The sequence below is a fragment of the Poecile atricapillus genome, chromosome 15, assembly GCF_030490865.1.
Source record: "Poecile atricapillus isolate bPoeAtr1 chromosome 15, bPoeAtr1.hap1, whole genome shotgun sequence".
In the NCBI taxonomy this organism is placed as follows: Eukaryota; Metazoa; Chordata; class Aves; order Passeriformes; family Paridae; genus Poecile; species Poecile atricapillus.
The window spans coordinates 9,346,962-9,367,636 of NC_081263.1; the positions used below are offsets into that span (position 1 = coordinate 9,346,962).

The 20,675-nt window shown below is 52.8% G+C and overlaps 1 protein-coding gene across 1 annotated transcript; it reads left to right on the forward strand.

The window, feature by feature from the left end:
• The first annotated feature begins 1,102 nt into the window (after nucleotides 1-1,102).
• Nucleotides 1,103-19,567, forward strand: RBPJL (recombination signal binding protein for immunoglobulin kappa J region like). Its single transcript, XM_058850995.1, has 12 exons — nucleotides 1,103-1,130; nucleotides 7,638-7,701; nucleotides 13,687-13,812; nucleotides 15,384-15,454; nucleotides 15,705-15,820; nucleotides 16,660-16,834; nucleotides 17,189-17,326; nucleotides 17,795-17,904; nucleotides 17,993-18,133; nucleotides 18,440-18,595; nucleotides 18,782-18,885; nucleotides 19,294-19,567. The coding sequence occupies exons 1-12, from the start codon at nucleotides 1,103-1,105 to the stop codon at nucleotides 19,565-19,567; spliced, it is 1,503 nt and encodes a 500-aa protein (XP_058706978.1).
• Nucleotides 19,568-20,675: the final 1,108 nt, after the last annotated feature.

Consider the following 20,675-nt stretch of genomic DNA (forward strand, 5'->3'; position numbering starts at 1 on the left):
CCTGACAGGGCTTTCCCAGGGCACAGAGGTGAGCTTTGCTTTGTGGCCAGGATTGCTCAGACACCTGTGTCCCCTCACCACATGCAAGCAGAAAGGCAAACAGTGCAACTCCCTCGGCTTTTCTTCCCCATTTATTTAGCAGATTCCTTTTCCAGAACTGTTTTTTTTCCTGGGAGAAAGCACTCCCAAAGCACTAAATATTTTTGGGACAGCTATGTCTCCTAGAACATTTCTGCAGCTCTCTTCTCTCCACACCTCCCTGCAGAGGCAGGCTGCTATGGAGCCTGTGTCTCACAGCATCCAGGGAGTTTCAAAGACAGCACAGAGGGAAGAATGAGCTGTCGGGCCAGGAACCAAGAAGGAGAAAACCAGTTCACGACTGATCTATTTTTAACAGCATCTCAGCTTTTGGATGAAGTCTTGGCTCTCCCCACAGCTGGAAGGGCTGATGCTGCCTGGACTGGGCAGGGCATGGCAGCTCGGTCATATGCTGGTCCTGGCAGCAGAGACCAGGCTGGGACAGCATCCTGGTCCCTGATCCAATTTAATGCCCAGTCCTACCCCAGCAGCAAAGGGATGGGGAAGCAAAGATGACGGGACAGATGTCCCCCAGTATCTTCCCCACCATCCCACGCTTGGCAATTTCCCTCTACCCTCACTTCCCTGGGGCTGACTTGCATCCCTATGGAGGAACTCCTCACCCCGGGAAGAATCACACACCACCCCCTCCAGGCCCGTGCAGGAGTGGGAGGGAGATGGGTGGGAAGCGAGCGGCTGGCAGGCAGGTGCTGCGGGGCAAGGCAAACACAGCGCCGGCTGCAGCGCCAGAGACCTTGAGATAACACTGAGCTATAAAGGAAAAAACGTCCAGGCAAGGTGAGTGCTGCTGCCTGGGCTGGCTCAGCCAAACCCTGCAGATGAGCTGAGAGGGACACTTGGACCATTCCTGATGTTTCTCAATGGGAGAAACAGTTGTTGCTTTTCACTGCTGAAGGAGATGCTCAGTATGTGATGCAAGGAGGGTGACCAAGGGGAGAGCCACATGTAAGGACAGAAGGGTCCCCTCCTCTTGACTCTACACCTGATCTCAGCCGAGGAGGACATGGAGATGGATCTCCAGAGACAAACAGGTAAGCCAGCACACCTTCCCTGGGCACCTCCACCAGCAATGCAGCTCTCCAGGGCAATTGCATCCCTCCCTGCTCCACCACTTGTCCGTCTGCTCTCCCTGCCAAATGCTGAGTCTCAGGAAAAACAGCCGCTTCAGGTTTCAGCGTGGCCTCCTTGGCAGCTCTCTCCTGGCTACAGGTTAACAGAAATGCTCTGAATATTCCCCTTCTGGTTCATCCAGATGGTGGCAGGTTGGACCTGGGCACACCCTGCCTTGGGCAAAGCCAAAGGACAGGGCATGGCAGGGAGCAGGGTGAGGAATACTGGCAGCTCCCTGCCCTCCTTGCTGTTACAGGGACGGGAGCTTTCGGTACTGAACTGTAGAGGGGATGAAGCAGATGGAGAAGGGAGAGGTGGCAGTGCATTCACAGCCCAGGAAAAGCCCCGACACTAGTGTCAAAAGGAGGAAAGCAGGTTGTGGACCAAGGCTGTGGAGCCATGCTGGCTCCAGACCCTGCAAGAAGCCAGGACAAGGGATCACCATGAGTTGCAAGGAGTGGGGAAGAGCTGGGAGGCTGTGAGCAAGCACCAGCCAAGCCAGAGGGCTGTCCCATGCAGCAGGGCTGTGCACAGGAGGAGGCACACACAACAGGTCCAGGCACACATGGCAGGGTGCAGGGCACTGATGCCACATGTGCTACCAGCACCTATTTCTGTGCTGGAAGCCTTGGCCAATGGTAGAGCAGTCCTAGACATAATATTGTTGAAATTAATCCTTCTCATCTGCCTCTTCATGCACCCTCCTTTGCTCTGCAGAGCTTTTCTTTGCGGAGACCCAACCAGGCAGTTTTGAGAAATTCAATTCCATCAGTGTTATTTGATGAAAGTCTCAAAAAATCCAATCAAAATATGGCCAGGAGTCCCAGCCCTGAGTCCTTTCTCTTAGGACACCTGAGTTGTGCCAGGACAACAGCAGAAAGACAACAAGAGCATCCTCAGGCTGGAGGATGGGGAGAAAAATCATGATGTCCTCAGCAGGACAGCAAGTCATCACCCTTCCAGTCCATGCCTGAGAGAAAGGCTGCCCAAAAATGCATGTGGGACCAAGGGAGGAAGACTGATGTGTGTCTTGCCCCAGGGGACAATGAAACAACCAGAGCTACCTGGAGAGATGCAGACAGCTTACATCATCCTGGAGGCACCTCTCAATGCCAAAATTTGTTGTACAAACATGGATGAATTGCTGGCACATTGTCCATGTATTTGCAAGACCTGCAAGCAGTGTGAAAGGATGAGGCCCAGGACAGCCCTGGAGCTGGATCCACCCTCTCCTGGAGAGCTGCCAAAGGTTGGTTTATCCCAGCATAATCCCCAATCTCGAGGTGCTCTCTGCTTGCAGATGCCCAGTTCTCAGCTCTACCTCTGCTGCTCGCAAACACTGAATCCACCCTCAGGACCATTTTACAGGCAGCACTGACCTTACACTCAATCACAGCTCCAAAATCTCAGTGCTCTTCCCGCCAGCAGCTGGATGACAAAAGGAAAATCCCAGCAGAGAGGACAGCAATGCAGTTTTTAGAGCAAGGAAGACTCAGGGACCACAAGCACATCAAGACCATGAAAATGGCATGAATTTCCAGCCCAAAAGGGGGTTTTCCCCCTCATTTAAGGACTGATGTGTCCTTGGTTTTTCCCAAACACATGTGGGAGAACCAGAGCAGACTCTTTCCAGGACATTGCAGAGCTCTCTGGTTACAACTCTTTACTGGGCCAAGTGCCACCTGGAAGGACACATTGCTTGAAAAACAAGGCTGTGTCTCTCCCACAGCACATCAAGGCTCCAAACCCAACAGGAGCAAATCAGAAGCAGTGCTGTAACAGGAAAACCTTGCTGGATGCAGAAGGAACTTCTCTTTTGCTCTGCTTGCTCCCCACAAAAGCCTATTCCCCATTTTATGGGACCTGCTCCTGTATATTCACAGGGAGGGCAGGAGGAAGAAGGGTTTTTTGACCAGGTCCATTTGCAGTGACAGATGTTTTTGACTCACAACTCATGGACTCGTACAAGTCCTGGCAGGTTTATACTGTAATATTTGAAATCCCCTTGGGAAGGAAATGCTGGGTGTAGCAATGGACAGAGCATCCCCTTCTAGATGCTCACAACAGCACACGGGGTCTTTCTCTGCCATCAGTCTGTCTCTGAGAGACCTCCCAGTGCTCTGCCACTCACCTGGCAGGAAAGCCTCTTGTCCACACAGCCCTGCACTGAAACAAGCTGTACCTGGGCTGCTTCTGCAACAGCTGCCATGAATAAAAACCACATTCACTTGCAAATTAAAATGTTAAAGATCTAGCCAAGAGGAAAACACGGCTAGAGGAAAACACATCTGCCAAATCTCCTTGTTCAACTAATCATGTCAGAGATGGCTCCTGTTTCAGGGCTGCTGGTGCCATTTCTCTCTTCCTCTCTGTCCCACTCAAGACCTTTAGGCTACACTTGTCCCCTGAGCTGCTCAACAGGCAAACTCAGCCCATCTCCTCACTGCTATTTTCAACAAAACTGGAATACTCTGATTCTGACGAAGAGTGATCAACAGGGGACAGACCCACCTTACTGACTCTCCTTAAAAAGCAAACATTCTTCTGCAAACAGGTCCTTGGAGGACAGCTGAGCTGGACCAAGAGACTTCTAACTTTGGAGAGAAGGATGTCCTGGCCATCCAGAAGCTGACACAGCAATCCATTGCCCAAGCTCTTCTTTTGGGAGGAAGGTGTTAGAGAGCATTTTTTTCCCCCAGAAATATGCATGTTCAACCACAAAGGAAAAGAGTCATGGCTCAGATCAGCTACTGGGCTGGTGCAGAATTTGTCAGCTGAGTTCATGATGCGGCAGAGCTGGTATGAGATTGATAGTTACTAGCAGGACATCTGTCTCCCAAATCTGCTCAGACCACTATCCCCAGCTGACCTCCAGGAAGTTTACATGGCACAGACAACCACAGAGACCGCCTGCTATTCCAGCCCAGCAATCATAGATTCATTGCCTGACCTCCTTCTCTAAATCTTTATATCATATTTCTCACTCTAGAAATGTGACTCAATGTGTTGGCATAAGAAAACCTGCCAGGAGAATATTCTGTGCCTCTCCCCTTTATCCTACCCATCCTGCTATGTGTTTAATTGAAAAAGCAGAAAGTGAGAAGCATTTAGCAGCTGTAGAAAGGCACACGGGGACTTTTTGTCCCTCCTCAGAACAGAAAAGCAAACTTTTCACAGGGAGAACCTCAAAGGTAGCACAGGAAATGTCTCACACCTAACTTCACAGCTTCCACATCCCTCTGGCAGCAGGAGATGGGCTGTCCTGGGGCTGGGGTGCTGTCACCCCTTAGGAGATGCACCAGAGAAGAGCTTCCCCAGCAGCACAGTGGGCTGTGGCCTCCCTTCTGCCCACACTGAAGAGCAGGAAAGTCCAAGTCCAGCTGCAGGTGTACGAGCTGTGAATTCCTAAAGGCAGTGTTTTTCCATGTGTGGAGCTTGCCTAATTTTCCAGCCCAGACAGAGACTCCTGTATAGAAGGTTATCTCTGCTGTGAACAGATCTGCTCCCACTGGTTCCTGCCATAGACCAAGGACTCCTATGGGTCCACAGACTGCACTCAGAGACTCCTGAACTTACACATGGGCAAAGCACAGCACAGCCCAGAGAGAAAAATGCTGAAGCCTGGAGAGAAACCAAGGTAGTGTCACCTCTCTGCAAGGGACAACAGCTGAGCCCTATGGATTTCCCTGAGGGGCACCAGAGGGACCAGGCTAGGGATGGACCCACGTGTGCAAACAGAGGCTTGCAGGGTGAGAGGATCAGAAGTTTGCAGGCGGCAAACACAGAATATTGGTGGGAAAAATGGATTCTGACTCAAGTTAAAAACGTCAAGAAGGACAAGCTGTGTGAGAACCATGAAAGATTCAGGCACAGGGTAAAACACAGCAGTCTGGAGCATCCCACCTGGAAATGCTGCCATCACTGTGAACCAGTCCCTGGAGTCTCCTGAGCACACACCTCTACCCTCTCCTCCTTTATCAGAGCTGCTTTAAAACCCTTTCTATTTAGCCAGACAGAAGAGAACCAAAGCCTTCTGAGAGTTGAAAACATTACCTGGCACCTAAAGGTACATCTGTGCTGTGAGCATCTACAGAGGGGAGATGCTCACCAGCCCACAGCAGGTAATGGAGAGCACTGAGTCAGGGTCCCTGTGCTGAGCAGATCAGTGGAGCCCTTGTGGCAGCTGCATGAGCTCCTGATGGAGCCCAAGTGCTCAATTTGCTACTGTTTGGGCCCAAAGTAGAGAAAACACAATTGCTGAGAGGTATGACAGGAGCCACTCAGCCTCCTGGCTCGGCTGGAGGAGACATCTGGCATGAAGGAGCCCAAGTGCTGCAGGGGGAGAAGCTGACTTTTATAAATTTCTTTATGAGCACCACTCCATCTATTTTTTTTATTTTTATTTTTTTTGGCCATGTTTTTTCTAGGTCCCATTTATTCACTCAGGGTAGGGCTTGTCTGTAAGCCCCCTGTGTGTGTAGATACAAACACTACTTATCTCCCCTCCATGTTTCAGCCCTATTCATCAGGCATTTGTAAATGGCATTTTATGAGCGCTGAGTTTTTAACAAGGCAGGCACGCTGCTCCAGAGCGAACAAAGGGGCCCCTATTGGAAACTTTATAGATATTTAAACAAAGATTTCTCTTGAAAACCTTTAACCCCTAATGCCAACCTCAAGGGAAACACTATGTTATGAGCAATCAGAGCACAAACATCTTCTGTGACCACAGATTGCCTACAACAGGCTGCCTTGTTGGCCACAGCTCCTCTGCTGCGGCCGCCAACCAGGGCAGCTCCTGAGCCCATCCTGCACTCAGCACATACAGTTTCTTTAATTCTTCAACAACAAACGAAAGTTACAACTACCACAAAAATCAACAGCAGCTTTTTCCCATTGGGTGCAGCAAAACCCTGCCTGCTTCAATGAAAAGTGTTGTTTTACTGCAAACTCCAAGATCTGTCGTGTGATTTCCAGATGGGAATTTGCATTTCGGATGAGGCTGAGTTTATCCATACTCATACATGGCAAATATCAGGGCTGAGATCTGAGAGATTTCCCCACACACAGCTTTTTGCTGATATCAACAGCAATCTCATGAATTCCTGCAGAGATCACAAGAATCTGCTTGTGAAATGAAGTTTCTACTTGTTGTTGAGAACCTGCACACTCACTGCCTGGGAATAATTCATCCTGTCCTTGAAAAAATAAAAACGAAATCTTAACTGTCAAGAGATACTACAGAGGGTCCCACAGGGAAGGGTCCAAAAGGGAGAACTTCATAACTTTATAAATAATCTGGGTTTAAATGAAGCAAAAATCCAGTGTGTTTAGGCAAAAGAGTCAAAGCCCTCATCTCAGAGTTGGGGCTGAGAACAGGCTCCTGTCATGGAGCCCTGCTCCCCTCAGTCCCACTGCACACATGTGGTGGCTTCCACTGGCACAGGACAGCCCCATTTCCCTGCCAGCCCCCTCATCCACACTGGTTCCCACCCTGCAGCCTGCCTCCTGAATGGATTCAGAGCTCTCTGCACCACGGCAAAGGAGAGAACCCTGCAGAACGACGGGCAAACCCCCAGCAGAGCACCTACACCCTGTATCTGCTCAGCTCCGCTTGGCTCGCGCGACTGCGTGGCCACACAAACACCATGAGTGCAGAATAATCTCATTTTCCAAACAAGTTTTCCCATATAATTGCTTGGAACAGAAGTGCCCAAAGCTAATTTTATCCTGTGAAACAGTTGGAATGATTAGCTGAAGGGGAGTGATTGCTTGTGCAAACGAGTATGCACAGACCCAATTTTCCAGTCGTGCAGAAACGGTGCATAACAAACTTAGGGCACACTTCTGAGCTTATCTTTCTGCAGGATCTCAATCTCTTGTTGCTCAGTACGCCTTGCCCAGGTGTACCAGACCTTACTATTCTCTGCTAAGAGATCCTCGCTTGTATAAGCAGGGACCTGCCCGAGGTAGGCAAAAGGTGAGCAGGGCAGGCAGCCTGAGCCATCCCGCAGCGCAGAGGAGCTCACATCGCTCACCCAGCACCGAGGGACCGAGCGGGTCCCATGTCCCGGCTGCCGGACCGAACACACCCCGGCACCGCCGCACCGCGGCCGGGGGTCGGGAAGGCTCCAGCCCACAGATGGGAGGAAAAATCCTTTGCGGCAAAGGTTGTGCTCTTCCCCTCCTCCCGGCTTTTGCGTTCTGCTCCTGACGCCCAGGATCGCCGCTCCCCTTCCTGCCAGCCCCGCTCCAAGGAAAAGACCCCTCGGAGGCTGACAGTCTCCGCGGCAGCGCTCGGGACCGGGACCGGGATTGGGATCGGGATGGGGACCGGGATTGGGATGGGGATCGGGATGGGGATGGGGATCGGGATGGGGACCGGACTCACCGGCAGCCTCCTGACCCTGTGCTGTCCCTTCCCGCAGGCTCGGAGCCCGTTCCTCAGCCGTGCGGGCCGCGGAGCCGCTCCCCGCCGCGCTGCTGGCTCAGGTACGGCTGCGGGCGGTGCGGGACGGCGGCGGCGGAGCCGGCGGGGCCCCACCGGCATTTAACGGGGCGGCGGAGCGGGCACGGCCCGGCCCGGGGCGGGGGCGGGGCGGGCACGGCCCGGCCCGGGGCGGGGGAGCGGGGGAGCGGGGGAGCGGGGGAGCGGCGGGGCGGGCACGGCCCGGCTCGGGGCGGGCACGGCCCGGCCCGGCCCCGGGGCAGCGCTGGCAGCGGGGGGGTCCCGCCGCCTGTGCCGGCGGGGCGGACTCGGGGGTCCCACCCGCCCCCGCCCTGCGGGTCCCCGCGGGAGCTGCGCGCAGGTGGAACCGGCACCGAAGGGTGCGCGGGCCGGGATGGCCGTGGGCTCACCGGCGTGGAGGGCCCTGCTGCTTTTAGTGTTTTATTTCCCCTTTTTTTCTTTATTTTCCTCCATTTTTCCTTTTTTTACTCCTTCGTTTTTCTTTCTTAATTTTAAATTTGTTTATTTTATTTTTCCTTTTTATCTTTTTCTGTTTTTCTCGCTTTCATCTATTTTTTTCTCCTTTTGCTTTTCTTCTTTGTTTTATATTTATTTTTTTAATTTTTTTCTTCCCTTCTATTGCCTCTTTCCATGCTGGGGGAGTGCACCTGGGACCACCATAAACATAAAAGTTCATGGAATAAGGAGAGCCTAAGCTGAATATCCATTTGACCTAGAGTGTCCTGGAAGTTTAGGAACATCATCAGATAGTGGTTGCAGTGTGGGGAGGTGTGTTTGAACCAGGAAACTGCAGACCAGAGCTTGGAGGGCTGTAGAGCCTCAGGTTAAGCTTCCATCAAGAAGGTCAATTGATGTGCATTGGAGATCATCAGCAGAGGCTTCTTAGAAACCCTGGAATAGAACCTTCCTGGTTCTCCACCTCTCCCAGCACTTAGATCAGTCTGGTGTTGGCAGGAACCTCCTTCAGTGCTTTATAGGATTGTGTTGCAGCACTTTAACAGCACTTCCCTTCCTCTCTGCGCATGAGGAACAGAGAAAGGAGACTTCAGTAAATCACCCTCACTGACTGAATTTTCTAGCAGATGTGCCAATACTGCTTTATCAAACTTGGGCATTTTGGGGGTGTTGGTGCTGCTGGGGTGCCCACCCTGGCTGGCCCCTGCTCCCTGCAGAGCCCACTGCCACTGGCTTTTCGTGCTTCCTGCTCTCAGCTGCTGTTTGCCCTTGGTGTGGTTGATAAATCCCCCAGGCCTAGAAAAGGCTGAATTTCACTTGTGTGTGCAGTGAGGAAAATACAGGATTTATAAATACCCATGCATATACAAGGGCTGTGGGTTGGGTTGGTCTGGATTAAAGGAGGTATTGAAAAATGAGGGAAGCCAGAAACTGCAGGCTTCTCATTTCTGTGATTTCTAATGGCTTTTCCTTTTGCATAAACATTGCATTGAGCAATGCAGGCGTTTTCTCCCCTGATCTGCACAAAATATAACCCAGACCTCTAAAATGGATATTTTTTATTAGGATGTTTGGTTTCCCCAAACTGAGAGAAGCACAATTGCCCTCTATGGCAGCAAGTCCCCAGCAAGCTTTAGGGCAGCTGTGTCCTGAGCAAGGCAAACCACAGCTCCTTTTTTGGGGGGAAAGCAGCAAATTAAATCTCTGCACTTCAATTCAGCGCTACCTGCGCTTGGGGACACAGTTACTGTGTGTTACAGTTCCTGTATAAAGAGGTGATTTGAAGACCCAGTTTCTAAACAATAGCTGCCAGGATTGTATTTTGGTCTCCAGAGTACTTTCATTCCCAGGGGACCAAATATATCAGATCCCTTCCTCAGCAGGCTGGGCTGGTGAAGCTCACTGAACTGAAAAGGAGCAGGGCAGAGGGCAGTTTGCTTCTCCCAGTGCTTGTAAAGCGCTTTCTCTCCTCCTGCGGTTGCCCAGGGGTGTGCACACAGAAGGTGATGTGTGGAGCAGGGTATGTCCCACACAGGGAGCAGCGTTCCCCAGCTGGGATCAGGACAAAGCACAGAGTGATGCCCCTAAACACTTGCTGCTGGGAGGGAGAGGGATAATTTTCAGCTGTGGTGTTAAACATCAGCTCTCCTAAAATCAGCAACGGGGCTGTGGGGTCCAACCCTACCAAAGCCTCTCGGCGCCTGCCTGGGTTCCCTGTGTGCCCACATGAAACAGCCCTTTGCAAGGTGGTCCAGCTGTGTGTCTCCTGTGGGAAGCACACAGAGCACTCCTCCTTTTCTGCTTCATTTCCCATGGGAGAGGGCACAGCAACCCAGCCAGGGCTTGCAAATCCCCCGGGGTAGCCTGGGTCTCTCCCACCTCAAGCACCAGGGTAGAGATGCACCACAAATGCACTCACATCCTCTCCTGAGGCACATCCTGACCTAAAGCAACGGAAAAGCCTTGGTAAGTGGTGCCAGGCTGAGCAGGGAAGGGGAAAGGCATACAGAAATCAGTGCAGGAGAAGGGTGGTGGATCCCCCCTCGCTCCCCCTCCCTTCTTCTACATAATGCCCAACTGTGTGGAGAGCAGCCGAGCCCCAGCCAAGACCTCTGGCTCTGAAAAGGCAGCTTTTAGTGAGAGCTGTAAGAGCCCAGCCCGTGTGGTGCTGCTAACATGACACTGAACTAACACTGCACTACAACCAAAGCATTTTAATAATTTAATATAATAAATGTCAGAAGGAGTGAATAATTCTCTGTAACCCTGAGGAGGCTGTAGGTGCCAGAAGGAGCCAAGTGGGTATACTGAGCTGCCTTAGCAATAGCCCTTTGACTCTCTGAAGATAAATTTAAACCAGATGATGGATGCTGGGTGGTCGCCTCTGTGGGCAGAGTGGCAAGCACTGCTCAGAAGTGCGTCACTGGCACGATTTAGCCCCAATATTTGGAAGGCAAGAGCCGCAGAGAACGGACAAAGAAAAGAAAGCCAAGTTTCTATGTAGTTGTTCCTCCAGCTGGACATCAAATCTGCAGAGCTCCCATCTGTTTACCTGCCTTTGGCATGCACATTCCCACTTCAGGTAGCATGTGGGAAATTGTTCCAGAAGGCTCTTTAATAAGCTCCAGGCAGTGACCCCCGTGCCTCTGGAATTACGTAGGGATGGCAGGGAGCAGTGATACCTGCACAAGCCTGGCCCTGCCCTGAGCCAGTGCTGCAGGAGGCTCTGCAGAGCAGGCATTGCTGCTGCCCACGCTGTCAGCACATGCCTTAATCCACAGGTTTAGGCAATTTGCTCCTGAGCACTCCCTGCCACTGCCTGGCCTCTGTACCAGGTGGTTCCATACTTTGCCAAGGGGCTGATGGCAAAGGAGCCCCACAGGGACACCCCAAGCCATGTGGATGGGCACTGGTGACTGCGCTGGTGGCACTGACAGGGATGGAGCATGTGACTCTGCAGCTGAGACACAAGAACCCGAAGCTATACTCCTAATTTTACACAGCACACTGAATGATGAGACTCACCAGGAAAAAATTCACACACCCAGCCTGGTTCTTCCCTGCTGTGTGCCCGCTGTCTCTGACAAACTGAGGGTGAAATGCTCCTGAACGGAGCCAGCAAGGTTCAGTACTCATTTAACACTGTGTTGCATTAGTGTAAAAGAGTATCCAGGGTCAGGCAAATCTCCTTGATACATTTCCACATTTATCCAAATCAGAATCAGTTGTTCTGAAAAAAAAAAAAGAAAAAAAAAAACCAAACCAAAACAAACAAACAAAAAAAACAACCCAGAGTTTTGCTGAGAGATTCCCAAACACTGCTTTTATATGAAGGGAAAAATAGCAAAGGCGGATCAAAGCTGAAATCACACCATTGCTTGGCAGCAGAGGAGTGAAACAGCTGCAAATTGCCATTATGGAAAAAGATTAAATAACTTTCTTATGGGATCTCTTTGGCTGTGCAAAGATATAAACTATTCATTGGCTAAAAAGTGGAGTGAAACTTTTCAGCAAGACTAAGAGACCCACCCTGGAGCAGCCACTGGTGGGATGCTGGGTGGTAAAGCTCAGCTTCAGTGTGCTGGAGCAGGAGTCTCCCAGCAGCACGATGGAGGGAACAGGTACAGCTTGGCAAAGGAGCTCCTCCTGCCTTGCCATGAGTGCTGTGGGGTGAGCCCAGAGCCCTGTGCTGGCAGCAGCTCTGGGGCTGCCACAAGACCAGAGCCTGGTGGCAGCCTGTGCTCTGCAGTCAGGAATGGCCATAAAACTTTCATTTTCCAGGCACAGAGCAGCAGTTAATGCTGTGGGTGACACTGACACTGGCCCTGGCTGTAAATCTGATTCTAGCAGGGCTTTGTTGATTTATGTTTACCAGTGATCCAGTTAACACATCTGGGATAAAGAACTGGGAACGAGGAGGGCAGGAGATTATATTGCCCCTCTAGTAACCAAACAGAGCACATCCATGCAGTGCAAAGTGTCAGGTCCCCATGGCACTGCTCAGAGAAGACACTGGGTAAATATTTGCTTCTGTGGGATATGTGTTTTTCTTCCTCATACAACAGGAGAGCATCAGCTCCATCCAAAGCTGGGAAAGCTGGAACTGAAGTGGTATGTGTTTAAAGTGAATTGCAACATGGGTGCTAAAAGCTGTAAGGGACAAAGCATTTCAATTGCACTGGGAAGAAGAGTTGGCAGGCAAACTCCTCTAGAAGGTTGCTTGGGATGACTGCTTGCAGCTTCTTTCCCTGGCAGCTTGCTCTGGCTTCTGAGCCCAGCAGAGCTCACCACGAGGAGCCTGCCTTGGGGAGATGGCAGGACCAGACTGACCTCTCCTCACACATCTGATCACTTATGCTCTTAACTTTTCTCCTATTCTAGTCCATTTAAGAGGAAGAGAGACTGTGTTTAATGGGAATGCTCCCCTGCACCCCTCCTGCAAGTCCCAATTGGGTGGCTGTAGCTGATGTCCCGACTGTCACCCCTTCTCCTCTGAGCCACCCCCAGTGCTGCCCACAGCCCCCAGATGCTCTCTCACAGTTACTCTGTGATGTGCTTTCCACTGGGGCTGGGCTCCACAGCTTTCTCTGTATGCTGCTTTACCTCTGTCTCTGACAGGAGACTCATCACCAGCCAGGCTGGGTCCCCTCGGTAGGAGTGATGTTCCCAGTGGCCACATTGACAGATGTGTCAAGGAGAGACTCCTACACAGCCATCTCCTCCTTCTCCTCTGCTTTCATCTTATCCAGTCAAATATCCCAAACTCAGGGAATGCTCCTGTCCCAAACTCAGGGGGTTTGGGGGCTTTCAGCAGGGCAGGGACTGGTGTTGTTCAGCGAGTGGTCTCACCTCCTCTGAAGGCAAGCCAGCACCACAGAACATCCCAGGGCTGTCTCCCCTTTCACTCTCCAGTCCTTGCAGTCCCCAGTCCTTGCACTCCCCAGTCCTTGCACTCTCCAGTCCTTGCACACATGTCCCAGGTGGCAGAGCAGGGCATCTTGGACCCATCTCACCTCTCTCCAGCTGGTTAACACCCAACCTACCAAGTTAGCAGAGTTGAATGCCAGGTGCTTGGGAACTCCTTCTAGTTAATAGAGCAGAAACAATCAGCAGAACCACCTACTTCTTAGGTCTCAGAGAAAAATGCAGCTATTTTCACCCAACACCCCTTGTCGAAGCCAAGGAGTGGCTCCACCTCACACGACAGCTCCCCAGCTGCACTCACAGCTCAGCAGCATCGCTTCCCAACCCACCCAAAAGCCATACAGCAACAAGAACATCAGTTAGAGCACAGACACCATTGCATGGGACTGGAAGTCTTAGAAATGCCCTGTGTGTGTTCAGTGGCAAACTGATGAAGCAGTTATTCCATTATCCAAACTTTCTATTTTTCAATGCCAGCCCCATTCTTAGAGCAGCTGAGCTGCAGTGCTTTCTGATGGGGAAGCACCACCACGTCCACCCTTCCCACCCCGTCAGCCCAGACATGGAGGGAGCTCCCTGGGCAGGAGCTGGCTCTGGTGCCACAGTGCCAGGGAAATTCTGTCTTGTAGATCCAACCCGTACCAAGCCAGCCTGCTCCAGGACAGCGTGCGGAGGTACCTGCAGCTGCCAGCAGACCAGACCGTGCTGATCCTGCACGCCAAAGTTGCACAGAAGTCCTATGGCAATGAAAAAAGGTGGGAGATACTTCCAGCTTCCCTGACAGCCACTTCTAAACCCAGCTACCTAAGGCTTGATTTCAGCCTTGCTGGATTTCACTGATCTAAGCTGGTGAAGCAAATCATTTGACGTATCCTCTCTGCATTCACTCATGATGTCTCTGCATCCAAAGCCATCATTTAGTCTCCATTAATTCAATAACATGAGAAAGGTATTAGCTCCAACCTGCATCCATCCCAGTTAGACATTCCCAGTGGTTAGGTTCTTTCTGTGGAGCAGGAAAGAAAGATGAAGTAAAAGAAGTCAAGATTCTATTCAAATCTCACCCCCTAGGAAGGAAAGACTAGTGTTCCAACTGTCCTCTAACCCTTGTCTTAAAATCTGCATGGCCACAGCAGGGACTGGGGCGCTTCCTTCAATGCCAGTGGTCTCCAAAAAGCTGCTATTTTTGAAAATCCTTCCCACACTGCAAAAACACCTTGAGGTTCTGGCTCAAATCTCCAAAATTGCCACTCCCTGGCAGTGATGTCAGACTGCAGCACTGCAATGTAATTAATCCTCCATTAATCCTTGTGATATAAATACTCCTCCGTTATTACTGAGTATGGAATAGCTATGAGGTGACGAGTTCAGCCTCCAAGGTGTAACCACCCAGACCCCAGCAAGCCCAGGAGACAGCTCTGGGATGGGCTGGCTGTGCCTACAAAGTTCCCACCACATCCAATCTCCTGCCAGGGGCTGCTGGTCCACAGGTAAAAAGGTTATTTCAGGACTGAATCTTCCAGCCAGGAGGGAGCCTCATTACTGCCTCTTTCCTCTGCTCCTGGCCCCGTGCAAGGGATGAGTGTGAAAATCAGATGCCAGGTCTGAAAAGGGAGAGAAAACCTGCACAGAGCTCCCAGGTTAAAGTCTGAAGGTACTGCTGCCATTTTCCTTAACAGTGGGAGCCAGGGGCCTGTGCTGTGGATGAGTTGTTTAAGTAAACCTGTATCCAGAACTTTAGGGCTCCAAAATACCCAACCCCCTGCACTGGTGATTCCTCTGCTAGTGCTTTACCCAGTATCAATAGAGGATGAATTTACACCATTCACACAAGCGCAAAGACAGTGGAAACACAAATAAAACACAGGAAAATGGGTTTCCAAACTCCTGGCTATATATTTATTTGCACTGGGCTCCAAAACTGATTGTGAATGCAAACTCTGTTCCCAGCCTGCTGAAACTCCCACATGGCAGTCAGACAGAGGCAGGGTCTGATCACTCCCTGTCTTTGGTGGAGCTGGAGCTGCGGGTGCCAGGGTCCCTGTCCTGCCACCCCAGGGCCATTCTGTCACTGGTGGGACCATGGCCACCAGCAGCACCAGCAGATGTGGCAGCTGTTGAGGCTGGAACCAGGCACTGGAGGCTGTGCAGGGCAGAGGCTCCCAGCCCCTCGCTCAGTTCCATGTTCCTCCCGGGGTGTGGGGTTGCCCCCAGTCCTGGTGATCCCCAGTGAAGGTCTCTGCTCTCAGCACAGACATCCAGCCAGTCCCAAGCACCTTTCCAGGGTGCTGAAGGGCAGTGAGAAAATGCCCTCTTGTCTCTGCAGGTTTTTCTGCCCCCCACCTTGTGTTTACCTGAGTGGGCCAGGATGGAAGTTAAAGCAGGAGCAGATAAAAGGTGAGCGCTGGGCAGCAGCCCTGGACCTCTCCTCCCTCCCTTCCTGCACCATGAAGAGCTGCCCTCTGCCTCTGCAAAGGGAGCAGCGAGTCTGTTTATGTTGGGTTTGGGTCCCCAAACTCCTTTCCTGCTCAAGCCTGAGTCCCCTGAAATCCAGACCCAGGGAGGGCTGGAGCTTGGCCATGCTCCACTCCTGGCAAAGCTGAGCCTGTGCAAGGGTCTGGAAGGTGCTTCTCCTTGTCTCTTCCAGCCAGGGACCTGGGAGAGGCTGGATTTCGGGTGTGTGGGTACATGGGGCTGGACAGCATGGGCAGCAGCCTGATGGAGACCCAGAAGCTCAGCTTTGAGGAGCAGCCAGATGCAAAGGTAAAGCCTGTGGCACCCTGGGGCTGGGGGATCCCCCTCTTGCAGGGGCTGGGCTGTCACCAGCATCACCCCACACCCTGGGATGTCACACCCTCCCCATTCTCGGGATGTCACAGTTCTTTCTTCCTAGCCATAAATCCCCACTCCCACTCTGCCAGCCCTTTGTGGCATGTGCAGCAATCCAGGCAGCCCAAAGATCCCCATTTTCTCTGGAACCATCTTTTCAGGTCAACAGCCCTGTGGCTGCTGAAATCTGCACAGCTCCCTGAGCCCTGGCTCTTTGTCCTGATGAGCAGCACTGCTGCTTGTCACAAAATGAAAATCTCGTCCCTCATTTGCAGATAAACAGCTAAAAAAAGAGATGCTGTTGATCCCAAAGTTCAAAAGCTTCAGCAGAGCTCTGTCATCTTTTGATTGGAGGAGGAAAAAAGGAGAAAAAGCATTATCTGGGGTCCCTGAAGAGCACGGGGTCTGAGGCAGGCCAGGAACCTCACAGAAAGAGCCTTTGTCCGTAGTGCTTGCCTTGCTGCTAAGGCACAGCACATCGGCCAGGATGAGGGAAACCATAAACCCAGGGTGATTTCTCATGTTATGTGGGATAAATCACACATGAACATTCATTTCCATAAGGAATACTCTACCCCCAGTGTAAATAAAGCCTCTGCCGATCCCCAGCTCTTCATTCCACCTGTAATAACATCTCTGGTCATTTCTCCCTTTAAATGAACCCGGGGCTCGTTGAAAGGGAGCTATTATATCCTCGTGGGGTGGTGAGGAGTGTGAGCATGGCTGGTGGGGCTGGGCTGGAGCTGCTGGCAGCCCCTCTGTGCCCTTGGCAGGGGTTCAGCTGTGCCAAGGCCCTGTACATCTCGGACACGGACAAGCGCAAGCATTTCCGCCTGGTCCTGAAGCTCTTCTTCAGCAACGGGCAGGAGATCGGCACCTTCCACAGCAAACTCATCAAGGTCATCTCCAAGCCCTCGCAGAAGAAACAGTCGCTGAAGAACACGGACCGTGAGTACACGAGTGGCTCTGTGGGGAGGGAGGTGGGTGCCAGCCCAGGATGGGATGCTCTCTGCTCACAGCTTGGCTCTGGAGTGGTCCAGGCTGGACCCAAAGCCAGTGGGAACTCCCAAAAGAGGATGTATGTGACACAGTGATGTCTCATTTCCAAATGACCCACCACGAGGTGTAATGTGCCGATGCCAGCGTGGCACACCACACTGCTCACACAGAGAGGAAGGCAGCGGGGAGGGTGTTGGCTGCTGCCAGGGTGGGTACCCCAGGAACCAGGGATTGTCCTCGCTGGGCTTGACAGAGCCATCATTCAGTCCTGGCAAGCAGTAACCCAGCTGCCTCTCCCCACAGTCTGCATCTCCTCAGGCTCCAAAGTGTCCCTCTTCAACCGCCTGCGCTCCCAGACCGTCAGCACCCGGTACCTGTCCGTGGAGGGGGGAGCCTTCATCGCCAGCGCCAAGCAGTGGGCAGCCTTCACCCTCCACCTGGGTAAGGACCCTCGGGGGACACTGATGCCACCATGCCCAGGGCTGCCTGCCTCCAGCCATGGCTTTCCTTCTTGGGGGTAAAAGGCATGGGAATGCAGGAATCCGGCTCAGTCTCACCTCTCACCGGCATTCCTGGTGTGTCTCTGGGTGTTTCCCGCTGGCTTTGAGGGCACGGGGGCAGTGACCAGGGCAGCAAGAGCTGTACTGCTCTGGAGGTTGACAAATCCAAGCAAGTGACTGCCCAGCAGTATTCCTGCCCACACTGCTTCCAGCAGTGTCCCTGCAAGGTACCACATCCCTGCCCTGCTCTCCCGTGCTGGGCTCCCAGGGAATGGTGGCCTCTCCATGCAGCGAGCACAGGCAGAGCAGAGAAAGCAGCAAGAAAGCAGCGGGAGCACGGCCACACCTGTGCCTGGCAAGGTTAACCTGCTCCCCAGGCCGTGACTCTGCCTCTCTCCTTCCCGGCCAGCGGACGAGCGCTGCAGCCGGAGCGAGTTCCCGCTGCGGGAAGGGTACATCCGCTACGGCTCCGTGGTCCAGCTGGTCTGCACGGCCACCGGCGTCACCCTGCCGCCCCTGGTAAGCTCCATCCCCGCGGCTGCAGGCACGCAGAGCGGCTCCACGGCTCCGAGCGACGGTGCCATGCCGGGGATGCTGCCGCCCGCAGATCATCCGGAAGGTGATGAAGCAGTACGCCATGCTGGACGTGGATGAGCCCATCTCCCAGCTCCACAAGTGCGCCTTCCAGTTCCAAGGCAGCGACCGCATGTACCTGTGTCTCTCCACAGACAAAGTGATCCAGTTCCAGGTATGGCAGTGCAGGAGCAGGTGAGGACCCCTTGCTGTCATCTCTCCAAAGTCCCGTGTTGCGTCAGGCTGGGGAACGTGTCACTGGGGGGGCTGTTGCAGCCAAACTAAGGCCAGAATCATGGCAAAGCTTTGGTGGGGACACTGAAAATGAGGTCTTTGGAAAGGAATAATTATCCCCATTTTTCCATGAGCAAAGCAGTCACTTTCTGGAACCAAGACACTGAGGGCAGAAGCCAGGCATCCCGGCCCCATTCCCCACCATCTCCACCGCAGTGTGTATTTGGAGCTCTGACACTCTCCACAGGCATCTCCCTGCCCAAAGGAAGCCAACCGGGAGCTGCTGAATGACGGCTCGTGCTGGACCATCATCAGCACAGAGACTGTGGAGTACACCTTCAGTGAGAGCCTGGCCTGTGTCCGTGAGCCCGTCAGCCCCGTTCCGCTCATCGCTGCCCTGCAGGTAGGCACAGCCACAGGCTCTGTGTCACCTGCCTGCCTCGTGCCTCCTGCTCCTGAGCCCTGTGCCCCTGGGGCATCTCCCCGTTCTGGGATGCCGTGGCAATGAGATACACAGGCAGAGCATCCTGTGGGAGAAGGAGTCTGGCTCACTGTGTCACATAACCCTGCCACACTCTACCTGTCACAGCTCACGGGCGGTGGGGACGTGGCCATGCTGGAGGTGCAGGGCGAGTATTTCCATGCACGCCTCAAGGTCTGGTTTGGAGATGTGGAAGCAGAGACGATGTACAGGTAACATGGATAAGGGAGCTGGGCAGAAGGCAGGGAACAGCAGCCAGGTGTGGGCTGTGCTGAGCAGATCTGGGAGGGATGTGGCTGCAGACCTTGGGGACAGGGACACTTGCACTGCCTATCCTGCAGGAGCACCGCAAGCAGAAGCAGGGATGAGTCTGCTGCCTGCTCTCTGCCCTGGCTGCAGTCTGGGGATAGCCATGGGTGGGGTACAACAGGGATTTCAGGGAACTGTAAACAGCCAAGCAACCCTGGCAGAGAGGAATGAAAGACTGGGAGGAGAGAGGAAGCTGGCTGGAGGCTTCACACTGAGCTCCAGGATGGAGGAGAAGTGCAGTCACTGCTGGCTGCTCCTGCATAGGACCTTCCTCCATTAATGCACATTTTCCTCTCCTGCACTGTTGCCAGGAGCCCCAAGTCCCTTGTGTGTGTCGTCCCTGATGTCTCTGCCTTCGGCAGTGACTGGAGGTGGCTGCGATATCCCATCACGGTCCCGCTCCTGCTGATCAGGGACGATGGCCTCATCTACTCCAGCTCCTTCACATTTACCTACACCCCGGAGCAGAGCTGCATCCCAGGGCAGCAGGTCCTCTCAGATGTTCCCCAGGACTCAGACAACTTACTTGACAGCATCCACCAGGAGTTTACCAGGACCAATTTCCATCTCTTCATGCAAACCTAGCAGGCTGGGCAGGCAGAGGCTTGGCCTCACTGCTGGCCTGGGAAGGGGAACAGCCCTGAGCCATGCTGGGGGGCTCATCCAGGGCTTGGGGTGGCCCTGCAAAAGGGTTCTCCCCACTCATCCAACACCCACCATGCTCCTGTGATTTACTGATTCATCTCTTTCTCACAGTAGCATCTTACACTGCTGAGATCTCACATGAGAGCATCAATAAATCAGGCTTGAAGGACTCTTTACTGATTCAATTGACTTTTTACTGACTTGCATGATTTACCTGCGTGCTGGCATCGAGCACCACAGCTCCCTCAGTGTCCTCAGTCCATATATTCAAAGGCCAGGAGGGACAGGGATAATGCCTGAATGTAACCTTAAGTGTTACTGATCCATACCAGGAATCCCTGCATCGCTGCTGTGCTTTTCAGCTCAGCAGGAGCTGCTTCTCAGCAGCCAAATACCCAGCACCAGATGTTTTGGTTTTTTATTGGAGGCCCAAATGGGGTTATTTAAGAAGGAAAAGGGAAAACGAGAGAAAAAACTTCAGTGTGAAACCCAGCTCCACCCTAGCTGGCGTGGCTCTGCCAAGCTCTGTTGTTTTACACAATTAGACACACGCAGAAATGCAGTGCTGGCATCAGCAGGAAACTGCTGATTTAGATGCCATAAAATGCAGCCAGGTTTCCTGGAGCTGGACATGAGCATTTTGCAGAGTGGGTCTTAAAAGACTTTATTTAGATCTCCGTGGCATCCAAAGGCCCATGGTGTACCTGGAAACTTTCTGGTTTGGCAGTCCTGAGCTGGGCTTTGGAACAACCCAGCAGCCAGACTACAGTGGTAGTGAACCCACCCTGACCTCGGGGCAGTGGGCAGGAGAGCAGGGGAAGCACAGCCCTCCATGACCTGCAGCACCCCAGGATGCACAGATTACCTCTGTGTTTTCTGTGATCTGGAATGTCTCAGATGCAGCACTGCCCTGCATGCAGTCCATCCTCAGCCTTGTTGTGTGCCACACTGTGGCTCCAGGTGCTGAATTTGAGGCTGCAGAGGACATACAGCCTCACACCATCCAGCAGGGAGATGCTCAGGCATGCCTGGAGTCTTGGCCTCCTCC

Excerpts from the sequence above, each read along its gene's own strand:
- RBPJL (XM_058850995.1), top strand. The coding sequence starts at position 1,103 with ATGGAGATGGATCTCCAGAGACAAACAG. Across the intron at positions 1,131-7,637 it reads GGATCTCCAGAGACAAACAG|GCTCGGAGCCCGTTCCTCAG; the intron begins GTAAGCCAGCAC and ends CCCTTCCCGCAG. Across the intron at positions 13,813-15,383 it reads TCCTATGGCAATGAAAAAAG|GTTTTTCTGCCCCCCACCTT; the intron begins GTGGGAGATACT and ends TTGTCTCTGCAG.